The following is a 27952-nucleotide window of genomic DNA, read 5'->3' as shown; positions in this document are numbered from 1 at the left end:
GACATTGTTTGTTTGTTAGTTAGACGTATGTGAAAAAGTTAGTGCTGAAATTTTTGCAAAAATATCATTTTAAAACGTATAAATTTAACAAAAAAGTGTAAAATATTTATTTCCCAATACCAAATTACAAAAAAGTGTTGAAAATCTTTCGAAAATTGTGGATTTAAAAGTGTTTTTCGAGCAATCATTTCTCATATTTTCCTTCACATTGCCTAAAGTAACGAATTGAATGTTCGTATGGGCAATAAGAAATTAAAGATCATTCGTTGCTCTCTAACAAAAAAGAAATAACTAGTAAATCGCAAAACGTAAAAATTTACTCGTCGCTAAATAAATTGACATAATAATACAAAAAATAAATAATAAAAATATAAAAATAAAAATTGTTATAATTTATTAAAAAAAAAAATAAAAATGGTGAAGAATGTGCTAAACAACAACTAAAACAACGAAGAAAATGTAAGAAAAAGTAACAAAAACAACAAGTGCCAATGCATTTTATTTAGCTTTTTGAAAATTTCTCATGTTTAATGGATGTTTGTTGGATTCTAATAAGAAATATACAATTTATTTGATAACTTAAATATTTTGTTACTATTTTGCAACAATTTACATATAGTTAGTTAGTGGTGCTAAAAATTATAAGAATCGTATAACAGTTCTTCGATTTTCATCCATGTTTTTTTTTTGTTTTTGTTTTTCATCTGCTGTGTTCTTGTTCTTGTCCACTGAGTACTGAGGCAGTATTCTGCATTAGCTAGTAAAAATTTGGTTAGATTCTTAAGTGGCGCCCAGAAACTAGATTTGTCCCCTAAATTATATGTGGTTAGCTTGTTTTATCATATTATGAAAAAAGTAGCAACCCAAAAAGCACCAAAGCTCCAAAAATTCAAGCACTTCAATATTATGTTGGAATTTGACTTGAATGCAAAAAATTTTATATTTTTCAAACGAAAAATATTAAACTTATGTTTGCTTTTTACTGGAGAATGCTGTGGAAATAAAGTGTAATATAAAAGTTATGTTTGCTTTTTACTGGTGAATGCTGTCGAAATAAAGTGTAATACAAAAGTAATTCAATTGCTTGACCATAATTCAAGGCTTGAATTACGCTTGCTTTCAACTTGAATTCCAATAAAAATGCTTATTGGGGACATTTTAAATGAACAAGGCTAGTTTATAGCCGCCAAGGAAAATAAAAATAATAAAAAACTTGAAATAGGAAGGTGATTTTGTAAAACAAAAATTATTTTTCGCCGGTCCATATTTTCCGATTTATAATCTTCTGAAAATGAAACTCTTATTTTATCATATTTCTGATAAGTATTTTAAAGAATAGCTTAAAAATTATTAACATACCTATTTAGATAAAATTCCAGATTTTCGATTTTGATCCGAAATATTTGTTAATCCTATTTTATTTAAATTTTTTTTGGAATAATAGTAGGTATTATTGTACACTGAATTGTAGCTAACACCGGCTTCGCATAAAATGTTTTTATTGATAGCGGGCCTATGATCGTGCAGAATGGATTAAATTATCATAACTCGGGAATAAGAAAGAAAATGTAGATAAATGAAAGCCTGTAGTCCTGTAAATAAAATTATTATAATTTGACATATTTAAAGTAAATATAGGTACATTATCAGGATATATTTTTTTTTTTAATTTTGACCTTAATGATTTTGAAACCATTAATTAAGATTTATATCTCATTTAAAAGGCATTTTATACAGACATTGATGCAGTGATGCAGTGAATATAAAAGGCCTAAATTAATTGTTTTTAGAAACGTCAAAAAATGTGTTCTGTCAACAGCGATCGCAATTGTAATCAAGCTGTAAATGGAAAAATGTTATTCATTCTCCGGATTATTCGCATTACCGGCTAGGACCGGTGTAAAATTATTTGTTAACATTAATAATAAGAGGAATTACCTACTAAAAATAATAATAGAAAATAATTTCCAATAAGATTTTTCCATAATTCTTTTTTATTTTTGTTTCACATATCTTTCGTATTGCTGTAAAGATGTGTAGCAATTATTTGAAAAATATTTTTGATTTATTTACTAAATTTACAAAAAAAAAAAAATGTAAATAATAAATAAAAATTGAGTAAAAGTTGAATATTGAAAATAAATAAGATAAACGTAAATAAATTGCGGAATAAAGAGGAGTGTGAGAAAAAAAAACTGGAAAAAAGAATAAGAACATAATAACTACAAACATACAAACATATATCACAAAACAGTAAGAAAGTCTTGGGCATAGAGAAGCAATAAAAATAATATTTATGCTAAACAAAATATGTGTTTGAATGTGAAATAAATATGTATGTGCAATGAGTGAGTGAGTTTGTGTGTTCAAATCGTTGAGTGTAATTGCTCTGCTATAGAAGTGCAAGGGTTGCCAAAGATATAGTATTTAGAAATAACGGTATGTATTTTCAAAATACAATACATATCGCTCATTTGGCTGCAACGCACAGTGGTTCAGAAACGTTGTTTTTTTTGGAAATGATTCGGTATTTCGGTAACTATTAGATATATTATTACAAAATTTCACATGGTTGGAGCTGATGTGTTTTCGAGTTGATTTACAGTTGTTCAGCTTCCTAGGGGTTTGTCATCTCGAGTCTATTTTTTTTTAAAATAATATCGCCAAAAATCCATTTATGATCTGAATGAGCTGAAATATAAAATAAAATATAAATAGTCCTCTAGAAAATCTACAGAAAATATGCTTACATGTGTAGGTTGTTTTTGTTGTAGCAGCAGTGATTGCTGAGTTGACAGCCCTTGGCCGAGTGAACTCGGGTCATTCCGGTGCGTAGAACCGGCTGTCGTGGGAATTTGTAGGTTATATCTTTAGTTGCAGAGATATTTGCGTTTACTTATTTTTTTTAAATTTTGCTCGAAAGCCATTTTGAATAGTTTATATTAATGTATATTCATTTTTAAGTCGTTTATTTTGTTTACATAATAATATACATATGTATATTTATAATCAAGTCGTTGATCATGAATTAATCTTTATTTGTTATTGAAATTTGTCTTATACAAAGAACCATTGATAAAATATGAAAAATTTATAAAAACAAATTCTAATATGCAAATTAGTTTTACAACTTTTATAATTTTAGAATCAATTTTTAGTTCTCATATATATATTAGATTTATTTCGGTTTTTATAAAACAAATTTACATAATTATGAAAGAATATAATAATAAAATAAACAAATTTTAATCAATTCCGAAAATGTTATAGTTAGGTGCAAACAAATTGGTAAGAATCTTTTTACATCACCCAGTTGTTGCAAGATGTTGGCTGTTGACATAAGCTCATGTCGGCAAGAAAAACTTTCGGTTGGTAACTTGTGTGCCATTGTCCGTTCATAGCTATTCAGAGTGAGAGATTTGAAGCAAGAAGCTTCATATAATTTACAATTTATAAATTCTTAAAGTAAACTGAAATTTCTTGTCACGGCAATTATCAAGTTTGCATAAGTTTGTTGCCAAAAATATAATTTTATTTAATTAAACTCAACTACTCACCGTTTTAAGATAATATTTCTTAAAGACAGTCAAGATAAACACATACATATAGGGTAGACGTCAGTAAACATTAAACTTACATACGTACATATAAAAACATATACAGTGTCGTTCAAAATATTATATACAAAATTCGTGTTATAAAACATTTTTCCAATTCGATTTACCATTCTATTTACTATTTTCCATCCATTCTCTATAGGGTTATGGTCGGAAGACTGTGCTGATGAACACTTAATGCCATTAACGCATTCCTATTTTAAAAAATCCTTCATCAATTTGGATGAGACTTTAGGGTTATTGTTATGGGCATGAAGCAGCAACTTCTCCTGCAATATATTTGTATACACTTGTCCATAATACCGTAAATTTTGTGTAATGTTCCTAAGTTTTCACCACTAAAGCTACCCCACAGCATAGCATAACCGCCTCCATGCTTAACTGATCCAGTACGGCTTTTATTGACAGGTCGTCGAACTCTACCCATTCCATCATAATCTACAAACTCACTCATTCATTACCATATTAGAAGTAAGAAAAAGTACTATTAGGTCTCCCTTTATGAATTCTCACTCATTCAGGATAACATGTCTAGATTCTTATTTATTAATTCATTGTAATGTTGATTCTAACATATTCGAATAAAGAATAAGTGCCATAAAGACCCACATTTTGTATTCCCATCATCGTGAATACTAAGTTTCATATTTCTATGTCCGTTATTATAGAAAATTCAACAAGTGCTTTTAAGATCAAGAAATGTATCACTAAAGTTACCTTTTGTGGATTCAGATTCATATGTTTATGTTCATTATTTATGATTTTAGGTTCATTATTATAAAATATTCAAAAACAACCATTACCATACAAAAATAGTCTGTTCATTAAGGAAAAACCATCACTCAAATAGAAGGCGAAGCTTGACAAATACTATGGGTACTATGCACCATCAATTTCAATGGTAAAAAAGTTGTGGCAGTACAAGCACGGAAGATTTCGAACGTTCTGGAGGCCCAGTTGAGGTCTCTACATTGAAAAAAATCACGATATGGTGTTGTCCGATTGGAGATTGAAAGTGCGAGAAATTGTTGAAGCCATAGGCATCTCATATGGCTCAGCGGTTTAAATTTTGAATGATCACTTGGGTATGAAGAAGCTTTCATCAAGGTACACACATGTGCAGTTTCCATGAGGAAATCAATGAATTTAGTCTACAAAATTATCCCTATTCTCCGGTCATAGGCCAGAATGACTATTTATTGTTTTCAAACCTGAAGAAATGTTTCGACGGAAAGAGATTTGAGTCCAACGATGAAATCATCTCACAAAAAATAACTATTTTGATGACCTCGACAAATTTTATTATTTGAAAGGGATAACAAATTGGAGAAAAGTTGGACAAAGTAGTTTTTATCCAAAAAAATTTTCGATACATGGGGAGACAAAACATATAAATAGTATAGAATCCATTTTTGTATAACGTGTTTTGATCGACACTGTACATTTAATTAAAATTATGCATTAAAAAACATGAGTTTTTTTAGAATATTATAAACAAATTACATATAAACACAAATACAGATCCATTCATATCCAAATCAAAAAATAAAAAAGAAATACACAAACAAATATGTACAAATAGAATTAAAAAAAAAAAAAATAATAATAAAAAAAATGTGAGTGTGAGTCACTGTAAATGTGTATGTGAACATGCACATTTCAGTCAGTCAGTTAGTTAGTTAATTCAGCCCATACAGCCCCTGCTAATACAAACAACAACAAAATAAATATGAACATGTTGTTATTGTTTTGCTGTAGTATAAATTGATCGCCGCATTTCGGTAAAACGATGAAATATTTTGAATTCCATTCACATTCCAGCATGCAATCCGAGTAGATACATGCCGCGGGTGAGTGACGACAAAGGCACAACAAAACTGGGTATTCCACAACGAATAAACTTGTATGTACGTACTTACGTACAACAACTAAAACTTCGAACGACCGACCGACAGACAGACAGATAGTGGAGGCAGCAAAATAACGAACGATTACTAAACAACAACTCAAATATTTTGTTTTTTCTTTTAGTACATATTTATACTAAATGTAATTGAATGGGATTTGATTTGATTTTTCTAAATAGAAGACAGATAGACTCTGACTAGTTGAATAAATCTACTATTTAGTACTATCATTCTTCCATAACATATTATTTATTTAGCGTAAGCTTAAGACCTGCCTACAAAATATGTATAAATAACCAATAACAAACTCGATTTTTGTGAAGCTAAAACAATAAAATTCTTAAGCAAATATAAATACTTACTTGTATTGTACGTAGGTTGTCCGTGAAAGACCCTATTTTTGACGTAGTACTGGTATATCAAACAAATTAACTATTCGTCGCTGCGCCTATAAAATAGCTATGCATTTTTTAACAACTTTTCTGGAGAGTATTAAATACGCTTTACTATTCAAAAGTTTGCTTAAGAAAAATCAAATAAGGGAGAGTGCCGAATCTTATTTATAAATAATTGTGTTTTGAAAACATTTTTTTTTTCTGAAAAAAATTAGGCTAAAACAAAAATTGGGTTAAAAAATATTTTTCGAGATTTTTACCCATTGTCGGCATTACCACAGTCCACCGGAATCGAAAATTAAAATATTAATAAACAAATGATTTTTTCTAACATTCTACATATTAAAAACATGTTAAATTTTTATAATATACTAGTTGAGTAGCATTTACTAATGTTAGTTCTTCACCGGCCTGTTGTTATACATATATTTGCAAGTAAAATATCTAAATTTGTACTGCATACTTTAGGGAGCTTCTTTATTACAGTTGACTGGACTAAAAAAATAAATTCCGAGTTTTACCCGGAATTTTTGAATTTTTTTTCTTTACAAACCATCTTCTCCTGAAAAGTTCGAATCGAATAAAAAAAATCAGCCAAATCGCTCCAGCCGTTCTCACGTGATGCCATTACATACATGGACCATTTCATTTTTATATATATAGACTAGCTGAACCCAACTCGCGTTCCTGGCCAAAACATCTGTTTTATATTGCATCTCGATCTCGATTTCAATATACTGTGTAAGACAAAACTAAAGCGCGGACTCCTCCGACCAGACTTTGCACCCGAAACACTTATTATCTGTAGCCAGCTGACGGCAGATGAGGTGGCCATATGACAAAATTGTAGCAGATATCTATAAGTACAGTGCGGCAGCGGGAGCAAAGATCCAATACTGTGGTACCCAGCAAAAAAAATTAAGTTATTCGAGAAGAATGGATATTTTCATGATTTCTTTATTAATAGATTAATAAAGAAATGAAAATACGTATTAGAATCATACAACTTTCATTGGTTTTAAGCACTCATTTGAGATAATGTTGCAGATCAATGAAAAACCTAGTCTATTCACTGAACTTTCATTGGTTTTAAGCAATATTTTTAATGACGGGCGTGTAAACTCGCTAATGTTAAAATGCTCCCATGCATTTAATACTTCTTTTGCATGTTTTTATACCCTTCACCACTATAGTGGGGAGGGTATAATACGATTGTGCAGATGTTTGTAACGCCCAAAAATATAAATAAATAGTCTAACACCCACCTTAAAGTATACCGATCGACTTAGAATCATTTTCTCATTCGATTAAAAGATGTCCGTCCGTCCGGCTGGCTTGTAAACCTTGTGCGCAGAGTACAGGTCGCAATTTTGAAGATATTTCGATCAAATTTGGTACATATTATTTTTTCGGCCCAAGGACCAAGCCTATTGAAACTGGCTGAAATCGGTCCATTATTTCACCTAGCCCCCCATACAAATGTCCTTCCGAAATTGGACTTTATCGGTCATAAATGTTTAATTTATAAATGTATCTCCACAAATTGCGCTCCAAATAAGTTTTATATATACAAATTTCATGTCACCAAATTTTGTTACGATCGGTCCATAATTAGTCATTGCTCCCATATAGACCCGCTTCTGAAAATCACTTTAACGTGGATAAATCGCTTAAAAATTTTGGTATACTCACAAAATTCAACATAGTAAACTTTCATATAGACATAAATCACACGACATAATTTCATGGTGATCGGTCCATAATTGGTCATAGCTCCCATATAAGGCCCACTTCCGAAAATCACTCAAAAAATATAAATTATTGAAATTTTAAAAGAAAAATGTTTTTGCTCTTTTACTTTGTGTAGGGTATTATATGGTCGGGCTTGACCAATCATACTTTCTTAGTTGTTTTCGATAGAATTATGTAATTAATATAAAGTTTAGTTATACAGCAAATAAAAACAAAATAAATAATGTGTTTATATTTTTCTCAAAGGTATTATTTTGGGAAATACTATAGAAGAAAAATAATTTAAAAATTTGTATTATTGTGAGGTCCAGAGCCTTCCGAATTAGACCAATTTTTTATGTAGATTTCAATTTAACTGCTTTCTAAAAATTAAAACGTCTTTTGTATGCCCCAATATGTTCTTAAATATTTTGGGAATTGTGAGATTCTGTAAAATTTCATAAAAACGATTCATAAACAAAACTTTTATGGCTTTTTAAAAAAAAAATTGCCCAAAAAATCAGCTAATTTTTTATTTCCTTTTTTTCAAATGGTCTTCTATAAATTTTGAAATTTTTAAAAAATTTAAACAATTTTGTATTAATTTTTTTCAGTAAACCACTTATTAACCATTGAAATTGATGGCAAATATTTGACGAAAAAACTTTAAATAAAATATATTTGAATTCCCTTATTTATCGCAAAAACTCCTTTTGCTTAGGACAATTCAAAACAAATATTTAGTTTTTGATCTTACAACGTCAAACAAATGTGTGCTAAATAAAGTGGTTACGTCTTTTTCGTCAAATATTTGCCATGTATGACCTTACCTTTAGACTTGGATTGAGTGATGGTTTTTTCCGCAAAAAAATAATGCGTACTGTACTGAGCACACGAAATTCACTTTATTTCATTTTCTTCTCAAGTTGTCTGCTATCAATGGCTGTCAAACTCAAACTAAATGACGCAGCTGGTTCAAAATTTGACTGAAAGCAACTGATATATATATAATTTTACTGACAAATATTGCATAAGGATTAGAAAAAATCTGTTGAAACTTTTATATTTTTTTTTTTTATTATTTATTTAACATTTATTTTTTTTTTAACTATATTTTTGTATGTTTATTTATATTTTGCATAATTATTAGTTATTATTATTTTCTTATTACAGATCCAAAGTGCAATGTGACTATTTGCTGTTTAAAAATTTGAAAGTTTTATGAATAGTAAAGCTACAAATAGACCTATATTCCAAAAATATCAGCGCACAATAAATGCAATTAATAAAAACTGAATAAAATAAATTTTGAATAAATAAAATTTGGTATTATTTTGTATATTACAATTGTTGCCTCTAAAAACAAACAAAAATTTGTATTAATTGTGTGATATGACTGCTAAATATTGCAAGAATGCATCAAGCGGGCGGAAAAAGTGGTCGCCCCAAAAATAAATATACAGCTGAAGCTCTTGAAACTATAAAACAGGATTTAACGAGATTTCAAGTTCAAAAAGATAATGGCATACAACAGGTAAATATAAAAGAGAACAACAAAAAAAACACAACATAGATTTTTCGTATAGTACATGTACGTGGTCAAAATACACACAGCCTCAAAAGTGAGTAAACACCCGCAATTTTTTTGATTTTTTTGGGATCATGAAAATCATTATAGTTCGACTTAAATCTTTTTTTTCACAACCGAATCTATTATTCAACTCAATCTCCAACAAACCGAAACATTAAAGGCCCTAATTTTGTAAATCACGTCACCAAAGTGATATTTATGTGGAAAGCAAAAACAAAATTTAAAAAATTTAAATTTTTTTTTTTGTTTTATATACAAAATTTTCAAATTATGAAAGGCAAATCAGTGCCTTTATTTTGGTACGCTTGTTCTGTTCAGAATTTGTATATAAAACAAAAAGAAATTTTTAAAATTTTGTTTTTGTTTTCCACATAAATATCACTTTGGTGACGTGATTTACAAATTAGGGTCAAAATTTTAATCGATGAATAAATTTTAGGATTTTCATTATCTTAAAAAAAAATCAAATATTTTTTGGTGTATACTCACTTTTGAGGCTCACTGTATATGACCGCAAACCAATTAACCATTGTCATTAGATAATTTGTCTCTAATAATACCACTCAACACTAACCTTTATTTAATTTTGAATGAAATAAAACAATTGCTTTTAAATTATGTTAATTGGCTTTATTTTTTTAAAAGAAAGATTAGCCTAACTTGACACAAAGAACATGCTATACAATTAATAGTTAAAAGACATTTAAATGGTGGTTTGATTAATTTGCACTGTAAAACGATGATTTTTTGTAGGCGTTTTATATTATCTATTAGTTTTTTTTTAGTTAACATTAAATTCAATAACATATTTTAATTGATTTGCTTATTTTGTATTTCTCATCAAATATTTGCTTGCAAGTGCTCGATCGTTTCTGGTTTATTTGCATAAACCTGCGATTTTTAATATATTCCCAGAGAAAATAATCATATGAACGAGATGGTTTGAAAGTATCGAAACATTTATACGATATGTACTTTGATTATTATAAACTTGTTTATTTTTTTATAGTTAAATGTAACTTACAAATTTAGTACATTATTAATGAACTCAAATTAGAATTAAATGTTATTCAATTTAATACACTAGAAATTTGAAAAATCTTTGAATTCTTATATTTTATGTATTACCTAGTATTAATGCTAAATAAACTCTCAAGAACATTACAAAATAAAAAAAAAACTACCGAAAAAGAAAATCCCCCAAATAAAATGCAAAATGTTTTATATTTTCCACACAACCCCAATTGATGAACAATAATTAAATAATAAAATTTAAATGTAAAAAAAATGCATTTTCAAAAAAATATTTTAAATATTTATGTACATTATACATTCATACATACTAAAGTACAATATCTAAGAGAAAAACTGAATTTCTGTGGAATATTTATTTATTCAAAATATAATTTTTAAAATTGAACATTTGGTTTTCATCAGTCAATAGAAAAAGAAGGAAGGAACACTAATACAAGATCTAAAGGGGAGAAACAAAAATTTTATTTTCAAATAAACAATTTCATACTCATATTTATTTATGTATGTATGTATGGATGTGTATATGTTTATCATATTGTAAGAATCTTTATAGGAGGTGTACATATTTATTATATTCACACTTATATAAATTACAACAAAAAAAAAAACTGATCAAAATTTTATAATAATAATAATAACTATGTAGAAGTAGATATACGATTTAAAACTAATTAAACTAAAAATTTACCATTTTACTAACATTGAACTGAATTGTCAAGAAAATTTCATGAAAAACAATCTTGAAAGATGTTTGAATGTACATTTTACATAAAAAAATCATTCTGACAAAAATAAAGACGGTTATGACAGACTTGTAATATTGTATAAATCATATATATTTATAATAACCATAGAAAATAGGATCGACCATAGAACTAGTTAAACGATTGATCTATCGTTGATAGGGATCTGTTGTGAATCTGTCAAAAACAGGGACCTTGTCCTAGCAAGTATAAATTGACACTTTATAGACAAAGTAAAATGTTTAATTCTGCATAATATTTTCCACAAATATATATGTACAAGGTGGCGCAAAAGTAATTCTCCTATCAGAAAATGCTATAAATTTTGCGATTGGCCCCTAATGTCAGTTCTGTTTTGACATTTGTGTAGTAAACACATGCGAAATACACGTTAATAAACAATGTTACGCTACACTGCTCCAGAACGCGGAATATTGCTGACTATTTATACTTTTAAACATCGGAAGTTTACTTTTGCGCCACCTTGTATATATTCATGTATACCATATAACAGCCAGATTATTAGATTACAAATATATAATGTAAAAACTTTTGTTAGTAACCTGGCCGATATATGACGCTTAGAAGTCGATGTCTACTATATAGATCTGGCCCCAGTGTAAGATTCCATCTTGGATCCATCATTCTAACCTGACCAATTATACCTATCTCGTACAAAATGTGTTAGTGTGTCCTACCCGTTCCTAGCCGCCACATATTTCTATATGGCTAGTAAATTTAGGAGTATATCCAAGGCCGCCTGAGGTGTGCTGCCGATTACACCAGTTATCCAACCAGTTATCTACCCAATATTTCCTACTAATTCCGTTTTCGATGGTTTTACACCAGTGATGTTCAAAAATAAAAATGAAGATGTACTGGTGAGATAGTTACCCAGCAAACATAATGTCAAATACTTAAAATAAGAACAAAATAAAGAATGTTTAGATTTAGAATTTTTGCCAGATATAACCAATTTATTAAATGAATGTAATTTAAATTTTAAGGAAATAAAAGAATATTATACGGCCGACATTCTCTCAAACTTTTTATTTATTTCTGACTTTGTTGTTTTGTGTTCAATTGTAATTGAAACGCGTGTGTTTGCTATGCTTCGTCCAAAAACCAACCAAGAAACTTTCCCTTGATCAGAATCACAACGTCATCAGCATAACCATCTATCTTCCTACCTTTAGATACAAAGATTCTGAGAATAGAGTTAACCGCATTATCCATACCAGGGAAAACAACACTACTCCTTGCGGTGTATAACTAGTCTCCTAATATTATCCTCCCCTGTTGTTAATTTGACAATCCTAATTGAAACTATCCAACTCACCAGGAAATCCTGAAAACCGAGATCAACTAAAGAACATCTGATTGCCTCTATCTTTATATTATTGAAGGCTTCCTCTATGTCCAGTTAATTAAATACTAGATTACAATTAGATAAATAATGTGGATGAAAAGAAAAAAAAACAGAAGAATAATTTTCGGGTTTGAGCCATGATTTGGGTTATTACCGAACACTAAACTCTAATTATAATATTATGTTTTAATGTATTTAAATAATAAGTAGTATATCAACATATTTGTCACGATTTTTTGTACGTTTTTTCTGTAGGCCGTAAATATATAAACTAAAAAATGCGTACGCGTGCGTATCAATAATTATTAATTAGTTATCTTTATTCAATTGTATTTTGCGTCGGCGTTTATGATGAAATTCATTATCTTTTATTTCCATTAATAAATAGTGTCATAAATAAATAAGTTATATTAAATTATTTAATTAAAATTACAATGAAAACAAGTTATTTAAAAAACGAATGGTGATGTCTTTTCTGGCAATAAATGTTGGCTTTTTCTATGCCTATGCATAGGCACATTTTGTATTTTTTCCCGAATAATCAACACTGGAACTGGTAACATACTTTTGGTTCTCAATAGAGAGTTGGATTGCTCATGAACGAACAAGTTCAGCTGAACAATTCAGTCAAGTGAACAGTGTGAAGTTGTTTATTCTTATTGTTCTTTTTATTCACTTTATTCTTTTTGATCGTTTGACAATACTGTAGATGTTTGAAACTTATGTTTTAAAAAACATTCTTAAATGGCATTTAACCTTCTAATGCTTAAGCATACCTCAAGGCACTCATCATTTTGGTGTTGTCTGTGTGTATAACAAAAAAGCCGAACTTTTGTTTACAACACGACCAACTTACACAAATATACTTTTTTGGCTGAAGATTTTTATTTTTGACTTATTTTATTGCTACCTCAACTGCTACTTAGCTGCTACTTCAACTGCTACTTAACTGCAGTAGCATGCTACTTCTTCTACTACCTCAACTGCTACTTCTATTACTCCTAATTTTAAAAGTAGCGGAATTAATAAAAAAACTAATGACTCTGCTACATCAAAACTTTTTCTTTTTAAGGTAGCAATAGAATATAAATTACTCTGCTACTTTTAAATTTTTCTTTTATTGGTACTACTACAACTACTGCTACCAAAATGTGTAGGTAGCAGTAGTAGTAGTAATTGATTGACTCCGAGTTTTTATTAATTTTTTAACTAGACTACTTGTGTTTTTTCGTTGCTACTGCTACTTGTAGTCTAGTTTTTTAAACACTGATGCTAATATAACTGATTTTTCATTTCAAAAACTTTGAAAGCTTTTTAAAATATTTACCTAAGTCCGTTTTTTTAGCAACTATTACAAGAGTATTTGAAATGAAAAATCAGTTATATTTGCATTTATTGGCATTTTTGCAATGAGTGGTTAGGGTATGCTTAAGCATTAGAGGGTTAAGTTATCGTTCAATCACTTAGATCCAGAATATATACATTAGGGTGGCCCTTAATAAACGAAAGTTGGATTTTGGCCATTCTCACCCTCCAGTTTGGTGAACATTAGTAAAAAAATCATCCTAAAATTTTTTTAGATAAATCGGTTGGGGATAAGACGTGCCGCAAGCCCTCTGAAGTTTTGAGATGCATTTACAAGGGGAAAAAAATGCATTTTTTCAGTTTTTGTAAAAAATTTGCCATTAAAAAATTACTTTTGCAATTTAATTTGAAAGAATTGAAATGTGTACGTAATTGTAGTTCTAATGAGACATAAAAAACAGAAATTGGTCAAAAAATTTTAAAGTTATTAAAAATTCGCCAGGCCATTAACGTGTCTCAGGCAACTAGAACAAGAAAGGTAGGAACAAAATTAACATATTTTGATAAATATTAAAATAAAAGCTCATTTTTACTTAAAATATGTCCAAATTTACTTGTATATGGGTTTTTGTCTTCGCAGGATACCGTTAACATATTCTTAGGTATGAACAAAAAAATTAAATTTTTTTAACGTCAGTTTCAAAACTCCACTTTCAAATTTTTAAAAATTTTGTTAAACAAATTTCAGAATTTTTTGATCATCTCATTGGGATTTATTAAGAATATAATAGGGAATAAAAATGTGAAAAAATTATGAAAATATCTCTTATAGTTTTTCCGTACCTGCGATTTGAATTTTGTAATTTTCGAGAAAAAACAATTATTTGGCAATTTTTTGGCGAATGAGCTCTATTTCCTTACTCTTATGAATTTTAAGCAAAAGTTATTCAGAATATTATAGTCCATATAAATATACTCTGAAACTTTTACTAAAATCGGAAAACGTTAACCCTTAAATCGTGAAGGTCAAAAGTAAAATTTTTCAATATTTGGAATTTCTCTTGGAAAGATACCGAAATGTTGTATATATTTGGGTTTGCGATGAATATTTCAATGTGTTACAAACGAAAAGACAAAATCAATGTGCCCCCATCTTTTTGGTTGGGCATATGAAAATATATAATTTTACTTTATGCGAGTGAAATGGAGGTATATTTTTTAAATCTGAATTGATTTTGTAAAATGTATGTAAAGTTGTTTAGCTTAATTATAAGGCTGATCATTAGGAGATAAATATTTAAAATCGATATTAAGTACCTACATATTTATTGTAATTGTAACTGATTTTTTGTTATCATTTCCGGTTTCTATTTAGTTTTTACTTTTGTAATTAACATTTTTGTAAACAACTCCTTTGTTGTCCGGTTAATAAAGCATGATCATAATTAGTGTTTAAATTCCTACGTAAATATCCTTCATAAATTCCTCTATATGTTTAGGCATATACATATGTACGCATGTACACATCTGCTCAAAATAATAGATACACCAAAATTTATTTTTTAAAAACGAAAAAAATAATGGTATATTGTAAAATTATAAAAAAAATTCAGTCGATTTTTATTTACAGTTAAAAGGAGAGTAAAAAACAAAAACAAAATATTTCATAATTAATAATAAATATTATAAAGTAAATTAAATTTCTTAAATTTCGAAAAATTTGGTGCTCATAATAATAGATACATTTTTAAAAATTCTTATTAAACAAAAGCTAATAAATTTTATCTTAAAAAAATTAGTTTATTATTAAAGTAAAGCTAGTATCCAGTATATCCACCTTTGTTTTGTAAAACTTTCTCCACTCTTCTGGGCATACTGGATATCAAGTTCTGACACTTCTCCAATGGAATCTCGTACCATATTTTTTGCGTTTTCTCCCATAAATCGTCTTTATTTTTGAAAACTTCCTTCGAAAGCCTTATCTTTAATTCACTCCACAAGTTTTCTATTGGGTTTAAATCAGGGGATTGGCTGGGCCAGCTTAAAACAGGTACGTTATTCTCCAAGAACCAGTTTTTAACTAATCTTGAACTATGTTTTGGGTCGTTGTCCTGCTGGAATGTCCATATTAATGGCATATTTTCCGATGCATATGGCAGCATTACGTTTTCCAATATGTCTCTATACCCACTAGCATTCATGGTATCTTCTATTCGGAATATCGGACCAACACCATTCCATGAAAAGCAACCCCAAACCATTATGTTTCCCCCGCCATGTTTTACCGTTTTTTTTGTAAATTTAACGTGGAATTCTTTTCCTTTTGGTCGGCGTACATTTCTTTGGCAGTCGTTTCCAAACAAATTTATTTTTGTTTCGTCGCTCCATAAAATATTTCTCCATTTTTTTTCGCCTTCACACCCGGACCATTGTAAGTGCTCTTTAGCAAATTCTAATCTTGTCTTGATATTTTTTTGGCGCATTAGTGGCACTTTTCTGGCAATTCTTCCCGGCAATTTAGCTTGTAAAAGACGACGACGAACTGTTTGTGGACTGATTTCGTTACATAGCTCCGCAGAAATAGCTTTCGATGATATGAAAGGGTCTTTTTTAACCATAAGGACGATCCGCCTATCTGTTTCTGGACTGGTTTTCTTTGGTCTACCGCGAGTTTCTCTTTTTTGTTTTTTAGATAAAGCATTTTGGACAAAATGTAAAGATCTTCCTATGCTCTTTGCTATTTCCCGTAATGATTTTCCTTGATTTCTCATCGTTTGAACAATTTTTTTCTCATCTTCGGTACAATGATGATTTCGTCCCATTTTCTTCAAAAGAGTCCTATTTTTTATAAAATTGTTGCTAAAATTTAAATTATACTTACTGTTTCACGTAAATAGGAACAAAAAATTGCACAAAAAAAAAATTGTATATAAACAAATTACAAATTACTGATGTGTATCTATTTTTATGAGCAAATAATTTTTTGTAATTCAAATAAATTCGTTTTTAAAAATCAACATGAAAGCAAATAGTTGCCAGATTTTTGACTGACATGACATTGCCAGATAGAAATTTTAATAATATGATGTATTCTTAACGCTTGCGAGGAAATTTTCAATGTTACCGCCATTTAAATTTTTTCCAATTAGGTGTATCTATTATTTTGAGCAGATGTGTATGTAGTTGTACATATGTATGAATGCTTGTGTAAACCATCAGCTCGTACCATCAAGCATACAATCGCTGCTGACTTGTTTCTTTTTTATCGATCAACTACACAACTTTATCATCACGTTGTTCCTTGAAATTCCACTTTTTCAAAAGATATTTTTGCTCCTTTATGTTTTTTATTTTTTTTTTTTCAGAATCTCAGCTGGATTTTATGCTTCTTTAGTTTACATTGACATTGCTTGGGCTTGTTGCATAAAAGCCTACATACTACATGCACATTTATATGTATATATGTACATCTGTATGTACAAACATATTTTATTTTTAGTTTCGGCTCTTACGATTATTGTCATTATATTTTTCTTTTTTGGCTTTTGTTTTATTTTGACTTTTAAGACATACCAGCAGTTCTGGCTGACTGTCCCGAACAAGTGATTTTACCTATCATTTAGGGACATCACTGCTTCCATAATTAGCTACGTGACTAGTTGTCAGACTAGAGTACAAAGATATAGTCTGATAGCTGGTTCAAAGTAGTCAACACAAGCGAAAGTAGTCAACACAAGCTGAAATCTGACAGGGAATCTGTACCGAACGCAATAGATTCGTTTGAAGCGATCATTGGCCGAAAAATTACCAGAATATGCGGCCAGACATGAAACCGTAATGTTCCGTTATGACAACGATCAGCCACATGTTGCCAATACCTGTTAAAAAGTATTTTGCCTCACCCGCTTAATAGTTCATACAGTGGCCCGTCCGACTACTATTTGTTTCGATCGATGTAGATCGCTCTCTATGGGATATGCTTCACTTTGGAACAGATTATGCGAATTTGGCTGGATTCGTTCTTGGCCGCAAAAGATGACAGTTCTTTTGGCTCTGAATCCATATGTTGCAGGATGGATTAAAAAAGGTCATAGCTAACAATGACCATTACTTTGATTTATATTGTACAAATGTTTCAAAATAAAAGCTAAACATTTTAAATAATCCCGCATTTTTAAGTCATACACCAAGTAATAATTGTGTCGTATGCTAGACGGCCAGTATAATGATAGTTGACTCGATAATAAAATATTTGTAGCAAGTAACATTTTCAATGACTACATAAAGATTGCATAAAGACATTAAAATGACAATTGACTTCACGCTTGATTACCTGGGATGTATAATGTGATCAATTAACTTCCCTTTGCACTATAAAGAGTAAATACGTGACAAATGAACCAAAAATATATACTTGGCAGACTTTAATGCAAATGACTGTATCTAATGGATACATTGACGACTTGTAAAACTGCTGGGATGTTGCTGTGCGTAATACAGTAGTAGTGGCACGTGTATGTAGCAACACTTTTTTTCAGTAGGTCTCTTTTAAAGCAATACTACATTGAAATATACACAATCAGTCATTCGAAGGAACAAATTCGTTATCCTTGATATGAAAATTATTTGTAACATTAAAAACTATTACCCATAGAAGTTAAATAAATAAATATACCAAATTTAATTCCACTACGTCGAAAGAAAAATGAGTTGAAAAAATGGTTATAAAAAACACTCAGTTTTCGAATTTGTTCGAATAATTTTTCTTTCGACATCATGTAACAGGCTTTAGTCCGTTGCTTTTAAAGAACAAAAACCAACTACAAATAAAAAACAAGTAAGAGAGCTATATTCGGCTGTGCCGAATCTTATATACCCTTCACGAAATTATACTTTAAAATAAATTTTTTAAATATTTTTAGGTAAACAAAATTTAATTTTTTTTAAATTGTTTTTCAAATTTTTTATTTTAAATTGTTTTTTAATTTTTTTTAAAAATTTTGTTTCCAAATTTTTTTTAATTTTTTTTTTTGGAAAAAAAATGTATGACAAAAAAAATTTTTTGATGAAAAAAAATTCGGGTTAAAAAATATTTTTACCAACTTACTATAGCCTTATCTACATCGTTGCAATGGACTTTGAATAACCATTCCCACGACAGCCGGTTCTACGCACCGGAATGACCCGAGTTCACTCGGCCAAGGGCTGTCAACACAGCAAACACTGCTGCTACAACAACAACTTTGAATCATCTATCATTAGAATAGTTCAAAAATCGAGGTTGTCCCGGTTTTTTGCTCATATCTTCATTATTTATGGACCGATTTTGCTGATTTTAAATAACAAACTTCTCGAAAGTATGTCTGACAGAATTATTGAAGATTTGCATCCCGAAGATATCTGGGGTCTTCAGAAAATTGATTTCAACAGACAGACAGACGGACATGGCTTAATCGACTCCGCTATCTATAAGGATACACAATATATATATATACTTTATAGGGTCGGAAATGAAAAATGTAGAAATTACAAACGGAATGACAAACTTATATGTATATACCCTTCTCACGAAGGTAAAGGGTATAATAAAATCAAAGCCAAAATGTTTAATGATTTGTTTTTTGCCTTTTAAAAACAATAGAATTTTTATGAAATTTTACCAATTTATTTGAATATTTTCGTTGGTTTCCCGGGAATGAACACATTTTTTTTAATTTTCCATGGATTAAAAAAAATTGTGAAAATTAGGAACCCTACTTCAAATCCATAATTATGGATTACATTTGTTTAAGATCTGTCGTAAAGAAGTAAAATGTCAGGATGTAATAGTTTTGCAATATGTGGTGCGTATAGTATTTGATGTTGTTCTTTTGTGGAGGATCATAATGATGAAGATAATGATGATCATTAGTATGATTATAAACAAATTGTATACACCACCACATTACACAGACACATTACACATCTGGCTGTATTGGTCGTTGTTGTCGTCGTTACTACCGTTGCCGTTGCCGTCGCTTTCGTCTTTTGCTGTTGTCTTTGTTTTGTTTAATGCTTTGCTGGAGATTCTTTATGTTTGTGCCTGTCTTTTAGGAATTTGAAGTATGAGGTCTTTATTTTTTAAAACTTGACGCAAAATACAATCTGCAACAACAGCAACAACATAATATAAAATAATATTTAGAATTCAGATACACAAACAGAGTGGTGGTCGAAGTAATAGCAAAGTATGTATTTTGGGAGTATTCCCCTAAACTTTTCATTCACAATAGTTGATTTTGTTCGTAGCAGCTGTTTATTGTTTACAAAATTTCATCTAAAAATTTCACAACATGGGAAATTTTTTCACATGAACAAAGTTTATGAACGAAAAATGGGAAATGGGAACATATTTCATGTAAAATATAAATGTAAAAAAATGAATTTTCGAAATCGACGTAGAATTTCATTATGATCCATAATTTATTTACATATTTCATTGGTTCTTAGATAAATATTTCTCAGTGTTACATACGGAATAACAAACTTTTTGGTAATGGAGGGTATAAAAATAAAATATAATTATGGTACTAAACAATATTGCTACACTTTATTTGGACGCAACTGTGCATGCCTACATACCGATATTGTTGTCCTTGATATCTTTACTTTATCTTAGTTATTTTATTAAAAAAAACTTAAAAAAAATTAAAAATGTACACAATTCTCAATTTGACTAGAATTTAATCTAAATTTGCTCTTATGTAAATTAAAGTTATCTTGATTAAATTATAGAAGTATAAAGAAAAAAATACAACAAACATCAACCATCAACAAAACATAATTTAAAGCCATTAAATAATGGGTTTTGTTCACATACGATGATGACATTTTGTCTGCCTTGATTTCGTTGAAGAATGTTGATTGTTTGCTGATACACAATTTGATTTTCATTCATTCATACATTTCGTTTTAGCTCTTCTTTGTGTGTCTCCCCTATATCATACATCTTATATTATAAATTTTTATTTCGATTTATTAAGAATTATTTATTTTACATTTTAAATATTTTCCAGCTAATTTGTCGTAATTTTGTTTTATGTATAACTTGTAAAGATTACAACAATTGAGTAGTTCGTACGCTAGTTCGGTTTTCATAGTATATTTATTATGGAAATCGTACCTTGAATTATTGTTATCAATACATATATTAATTTTTTACAATATTCATGTCATTATCCCCATCAATCAATATAGGAAGTATATTGATTTTGTCATTCCGTTTGTAACACATCACATACCCACAACACCATATATATTCTGGGTTATCATACGATTCTAAGACGATCTAGCTTCGTCCTTCTGTTGAAAACACAATAGGTCCCAAACGAAAGGAGCTAACTGGTTTCTGTTTCTTTGGTATTGAAAATGGGCAATGTCGGTCCATGATTTCACCTAGCCCCTATACAAATGTCCCCTCGGAATACTGTTTGTGTAGTCATAAATATGCGGCAATCCTGTTAAATTGTTGCATAAATTAGTTCTAAGTACTCTGAATTTATACTGTAAAATATGACGAAAATCGGACAACATTTGTCCCTAGTCCCTATATAAGGACCCCCTCAGAAAACGACTAACATTCATAATTGTCTTTTAATAATTAATATCGAGATGGAATTAGACTTAAACAAGTTTTATATGAACCTAAATCTTTCTACCAACTTTTGTAAGCATCGTCCATAATTGAGCCTACACCCCATATAACCCCTATATCAGAAAAATATGTTATTGTCAATAAAAAATACCTACTGTACAAGATTCTTACTTGTTTTAACTTAAAAATTTCTAAATTCTAAAAAATTACCAAATTTAAAACTGGAACGTTACAAAATGTATATGTTAACGCTCTTGTTCTGTAGATTAACAAAACGAATGCAACAACCAGTAAGAGAGCTATAGTCGACTGTGCCGAATCATACATACCCTTCACCAAATTATACTTTAAAATAAAACTTTTAACAAAATCAAAAATTTCATTATTTTTAAATTCTTATAATTTTTTTTTGTATTTTATTTTAAATTTATTAGTGAAAAAATTTTATGGCAAATAATTTTTTTTGTTGAAAAAAAAGAATCGATTTAAAAAATATTTCTCCCGATTTTGACTCATTGTAGGTCCGACTTACTAGGGCGTTATATACGTCGTTCCAAAGGACTTTGAAATATCTATCATTAGATATGCACATTATCTATATTAATCTCTTAAGTAATCCAGATCCTGTTTTTTTTTTCTTATATCTCATCCATTTGTGGGCCGATTATATCGATTTCTTTAGCGGATATATTGATGTATGAATCATGTATGTATGTTATTTGAGGGCTCGGAAAGTTGATTTCAACATAGAGACGGAATTTGAGCGATTTTATAAGACAAACAAAAGCGAATTTAAAACTTTTAAGCAACTTCAAATTAAGCACCTGTGTTTAAAAAATTTGGAACGTTTCAGGTCACATGACTTGTCAAAAATCTTTGTTTCCTCTTAATAAATGTTATTTAGGTAGTTATTGTTAATTCCTATTGATTGAATTTATATTGTTCGTTTTTATTTCCAGAATTTTAATCATTTGCGATATTCTGCTGTCAACGGTCGCCCCGATGCACCGGAATATCATCATGCTAAACCGCCGATGGAACCACCTCCGTCGGCATCACCATCACCTGCGATATCAACCTCAACTCAACTTAATGGTCACGTGCCAAAGGTTTTGCCACAATCAATAATCCCACCCAAACTCAATCGAAAGGCAAGTATAGAGCGTGAGCTTCCTATGAACTATCTGCGATGCAGTCCGGCTTTAGATTCCGGAGCTGGGAGCTCACGTTCGGATAGTCCACACTCACATCAACAACTTACATGTGCTAGTCGCGCAAGTACCGGACAATATTCACCATCGCCATCGAGCTTTAGCGATGTGGCTCCGCCTGCACCTCCACCACGTAATCCAACATCTGCTAACTCTGCCACACCACCACCACCACCGCCATCAAATCAACACTATAAACGACGTTCGCCAGCCACAACGCGTCCTGCAGCCATAACGCCTAATCCCACACGCGGTACATCACCAGTGATACCACAGAACGGCATCAAGGCTCAGCAACAATTGTCGCAACAAATGAAGGCCCTTAGTTTGTATCAGTCGGGTGGCGGTAGTGCTGTGGAGCCGCCGCCACCATATCCCCTAAACACGGTAATGGTACCCACATCTGCTCCACCACCAAGTTACTCAGCTTCTATCCAATCGAGGCAATCTCCTACACAGTCTCAATCGGACTATCGCAAGTCGCCGAGTAGTGGCATTTATTCGGCCACTTCTGCCGGCTCGCCCAGTCCAATTACGGTTACAAGCAGTGCAATTCCTCCACCACTTCAGCCATCATCGGTGGCGCGACCACAGCCTCGTGTTTATCCAACACGCACTCAACAGCCGATTATTATGCAGAGTGTCAAGTCAACGCAAGTCCAAAAGCCGGTTTTGCAAACGGCCGTTGCGCCACAATCGCCGGTGACGGCGTCAGCATGTAACTCACCAGTTCACATTCTGCCAGCTCCACCATCGTATCCACAAAAGAGTGCAGCTGTTGTTCAACAGCAGCAGCAACAGTCGCCACTCTTAGCAGGTGGAGTACCAACTGTAGTTAGTAAGCCCACACCACCGACTCCAACGACACCTCCGTTAATCGCAAATGCCTTAAATGGCACTGTTATGACTAAATCGCCCTGTGTAGAGCCCCCGTCGTACGCTAAAAGTATGCAGGCCAAAGCTGCGCAACATCATCAGCAGCAACATCAACAGGTGGCGGCGATACAACAACAGCAGCAACAACAACTGCAAGCCCAGTTAAGGGCTGCTGCTGCTCTGGCTCAACAAAAGCCCTCTGTTTCAGTGCCCGTAGTTGGTGGACGCCAACTGCCTCCACCACCTCCGTATCAAAGCACTCGTACATCATCAGCTGTTCCACCACCTCTCATATCTTCATCGTCATCCTCACCTCACGAAATGAATACAAATAATGGTGTCGTCGGAGTAGGAGGAGCAAATGGATTAAACAATAACCAAATTACAAATAGTAATTTGACTACTACGCCACCAATACCTCCGTCTAAAAATATGAATAATAATGGCGGCAGTAATGGCAGTGCTGGTGAATCTGTAGCTTCATCGTCTTCTGGGGCTGCAGCGTCGAGTAGTAGCAAATCTACACCACCCGACAACGTTAAGAAAATAAAACACGCCTCTCCCATACCCGAGCGTAAAAAAGTGTCCAAAGAAAAGGAAGAAGAACGCAAGGAATGTCGCATAAGGCAGTACTCTCCGCAGGCCTTCAAATTCTACATGGAACAACACATTGAAAATGTTCTCAAATCCTATAAACAGAGAACATTCCGCAAGAATCAATTGGAAAAAGAGATGTTAAAGATCGGTCTATCCACACAAACTCAAGTCGAAATGAGAAAGATGCTGAACCAGAAGGAGAGCAATTACATACGTCTCAAAAGAGCCAAAATGGATAAAAGTATGTTCGTCAAGATAAAGCCCATTGGAGTGGGCGCATTCGGTGAGGTAACACTGGTCCGTAAAATCGATACCACCAACCATTTGTATGCAATGAAAACTCTACGAAAAGCCGATGTACTCAAGCGCAATCAAGTGGCTCATGTGAAAGCAGAACGTGATATTTTAGCTGAGGCCGATAATAATTGGGTTGTCAAACTGTACTATAGTTTTCAGGACAAGGACAATTTGTATTTTGTCATGGACTACATACCGGGTAAGATTAAAATTAATAACAACAAAGCGGTAGTAAAATATTTTGCTTGTCATTTAAGGTGGTGATTTGATGTCACTGCTAATCAAAAAGGGTATTTTCGAGGAGCCCTTAGCTCGATTTTACATAGCGGAACTAACTTGTGCCGTAGAAAGTGTACACAAAATGGGTTTTATTCATAGGTGAGTTGTTATTACGCTAAAGCGAATAGAAACATAAAATAGAAAATATTTCTATTGTAGGGACATAAAACCAGACAATATATTAATTGATCGAGATGGCCATATAAAACTAACTGATTTTGGTTTATGTACTGGCTTTCGATGGACTCACAATTCGAAATACTATCAGGAGAATGGTAAGTACGGTGTGAGATCTATCTATCAGATGAAATTAAAGAAACAAATTTTGTTTATTAAGGAGTGAGATCGAAAAATTCTTAACATACATATATGTTTATAAAAAAGAAACCACTAAACTTACAGCTTTAATTTTTTTTTATTTGATTGAAATTATTATTACAATTTACAAAAAAAATTATTTTTATAGTTTTAATCACTAGTGATGAAATTTTGAACCTTTTTCGGAAACCCTTCCATTAACGTTTTTATAGTGCTTTCTGTCACTTTGCTCGAACATGTAGTCCATCTCCGTTTAAAATCTACCACACTTTTGGACACCTTTTTTGTACTCTTCAATTCTCTTTTAACAAGAGCCCAATATCTCTCCACTGGCCTTAGCTCCGGGCAGTTTGGAGGATTTGCCTCTCTTGGTACAAATACCACATTATTGTTCTTGTACCACTCAAGGGCTTGTTTGCCATAGTGACAGGATGCCAAGTCAGGCCAAAAATAAGTGGACACATTATGAAGTCTTATGAATGGAAGCAGCCTTTTTTGTAAACATTCCTTGATGTAAATTTCGGTATTTATAGAGCCCGTTGTAACAAATGAGTGGCTTCTTTTGCCGCAACTGCATATTGCTTGCCATACCAAGAACTTTCTGGGAAATTTTGTCTGCTTTTGGGTCCTAAACTTTTCTTCAACATTCCCTCGAGCATCAGCAACATAAAATTTTTGACCTGGAAGTTGCGAAAAATCTGCCAGAACATACGTTTCGTCATCCATTATGCAGCAAGAATATTTTTTTATAAAACTTGACTTCAATTTCCGTGCTCTGTTTTTGGCCTCTAAATTTTTAGTAGCGTTCCTGTCAGGAACTTTTTGAGCCTTGTATGTTTTTAAACCTGCATTAGCTTTAACTTTTCGTACCAAATAGTCCGAGCACTGAGCTAACCGGGCTGCTTTCCTACCGGATGTGTTGGGAGCTCTTTTGAAAATGCGTTCTATTTTTTTGGCTTTAGAAACATCATGTGGACCATTCCTTCTACCTGAACCAGGTTTTCTATCAACTGACAAGTTCTCCCGGTACTGTTTAATAACATTGGAAACAGTTTGACGGCAGACCTTTGTATGCTTGGCCAACTTTTTGTAAGACCAAGTTGGGTTTTGTTGAAAATATTTAATAATTTCAGTACGCACTTTTTTCTGGTCACTCATTTTAATCAGATTAACAAAAAAATTAATATAATTGACATTACACATAATAACTGACATGTTTTTCAAAGGTAACTTGATCAAAAAAAAATTCAAATAATACTTGGGTTAAAAAATGTAATGAAAAACGTGTGTTAAGAATTTTTCGATCTCACTCCTTATTGCAAGATAAATATGCATTATAAATTGAGCATGCAAATAAAACAATTTTTATTTGTAGGAAATCATGCTAGACAGGATTCAATGGAACCATGGGAAGATTTTTCCGACAATGGAACTAAGCCTACCGTTTTGGAAAGGTAAAAAAAATATATATATAGATGGAACAATAATCGAAATGAAAAGTCATTAATATAATTGTAATAATTTTGTGTTTGTGTTTGAAGGCGGAGAATGCGTGATCACCAAAGAGTCTTGGCCCATTCACTTGTAGGCACACCCAACTATATCGCTCCAGAAGTACTAGAACGCAGTGGATACACTCAACTATGTGATTGGTGGAGTGTTGGTGTGATACTTTATGAAATGTTGGTGGGACAACCACCATTTTTAGCCAATAGTCCTGTTGAAACACAACAAAAGGTAAAATATAGGGTTTTTTCACACAAAAATTCATTTGAAATAGATAAAACTAATATCTAGAGGGGTTTGCATTGTAAGAAATTCATTTTAAACTTGATTTAATTTGAGAATTTCATGAAAGTCTTAGATAGAGGGTATTGAATATATTCCGTCTATTTCACAAAAACTAACTCAGTGTTTTGTGTTGCTTATTACAGGTCATCAATTGGGAAAAGACGCTACATATACCACCGCAAGCAAAACTAACACGAGAAGCTACCGATCTTATCCTGAGACTTTGCTCATCATCCGACAAACGTTTAGGGAAAAAAGCCGACGAAGTTAAAGCTCATGATTTTTTCAAAGGTGTCGATTTTGCTGATATGCGCCGTCAAATTGCACCATATATTCCAAAGATTGAACATCCCACAGACACATCTAACTTTGATCCAATTGATCCAGAGAAATTGCGCTCCGATTCAAATATGAGCGGCGATGAATTCAATGATGACAAGCCATTTCACGGTTTCTTCGAATTCACATTTCGTCGCTTCTTTGACGATAAACTTAATCCAGATGTAATGGATGATCAGTCACCGGTGTATGTATGAGAATGAAACAATCATGTAAGTGTTTATGCTGTGGACAAAAAAAGTAAAACAGGTTATGATGGCGCGTTTATAAATAAATATAAAAATACACATACATATATATTTATAAATTTCATTAGTTAAAAAAAAAACAGAAAAATAAGAACAAATCAAATGCATAGTCAATTTAATTTAACAAAACAAAAGTTTTCTTTTTGTAACTTTAAACTATCCATAAAATTTAATACAAAAAAAACACACACACGCATATATACAAATAGTACATATATTTATATACATTTACTATTTACTATACATTATTATGAGTAGTTAGCCCTCTTTTTTTTAAATACATAATAAATACATATAAACATACATACGTACATGCTTAAACAAGTATGAACTTGAGTCATTGTCTCCATTGCCCCACCGTAATTTTAATTTGAATCCTTAGAGAAGGTGGTATATAGAACTCATTGAAATTTTCTAAATGGAACTATTGTAGTTATAATACTCGTAAGTTCGTTCTAAAGTAATTTATTAATTTAGTTAAAATGTTTGCCAAAAAAAAAACAATAAAAGAAAAGAAATATATACAAAATATTCTAATGAAAGCAATACATTATAATTATTTTCTAATATTAACAATTGCTAATTTGGTGGGTTACACAAAAACTAAAAAAGTTATTGAAAAAAGTAATTAGATGTTTTCATCATGTGTTGATAATAAAATGTTTATCTC

General features: G+C 31.2%; 1 protein-coding gene across 1 annotated transcript; it reads left to right on the top strand.

Moving 5' to 3' along the window:
• On the top strand, positions 1–27796 carry wts (serine/threonine-protein kinase warts). Its single transcript, XM_065498071.1, has 8 exons — positions 1–459; positions 8824–9184; positions 22286–24506; positions 24565–24685; positions 24746–24861; positions 26280–26358; positions 26446–26641; positions 26839–27796. The coding sequence occupies exons 2-8, from the start codon at positions 9065–9067 to the stop codon at positions 27229–27231; spliced, it is 3246 nt and encodes a 1081-aa protein (XP_065354143.1). The 5' UTR covers positions 1–459; positions 8824–9064; the 3' UTR covers positions 27232–27796.
• The last annotated feature ends 156 nt before the right edge of the window (positions 27797–27952 follow it).

This window comes from Calliphora vicina, chromosome 1, assembly GCF_958450345.1.
Source record: "Calliphora vicina chromosome 1, idCalVici1.1, whole genome shotgun sequence".
NCBI lineage: Eukaryota > Metazoa > Arthropoda > Insecta > Diptera > Calliphoridae > Calliphora > Calliphora vicina.
This window is presented reverse-complemented; position numbering and strand designations above follow the sequence as displayed.

Bases quoted from the DNA above. Each gene is read 5' to 3' on its own strand.
- wts (XM_065498071.1), top strand. From the start codon at position 9,065: ATGCATCAAGCGGGCGGAAAAAGTGGTCGCCCCAAAAATAAATATACA. The intron at 9,185-22,285 runs GTAAATATAAAA...TTTTATTTCCAG, and splicing joins AAGATAATGGCATACAACAG to AATTTTAATCATTTGCGATA. The intron at 24,507-24,564 runs GTAAGATTAAAA...TTGTCATTTAAG, and splicing joins TGTCATGGACTACATACCGG to GTGGTGATTTGATGTCACTG.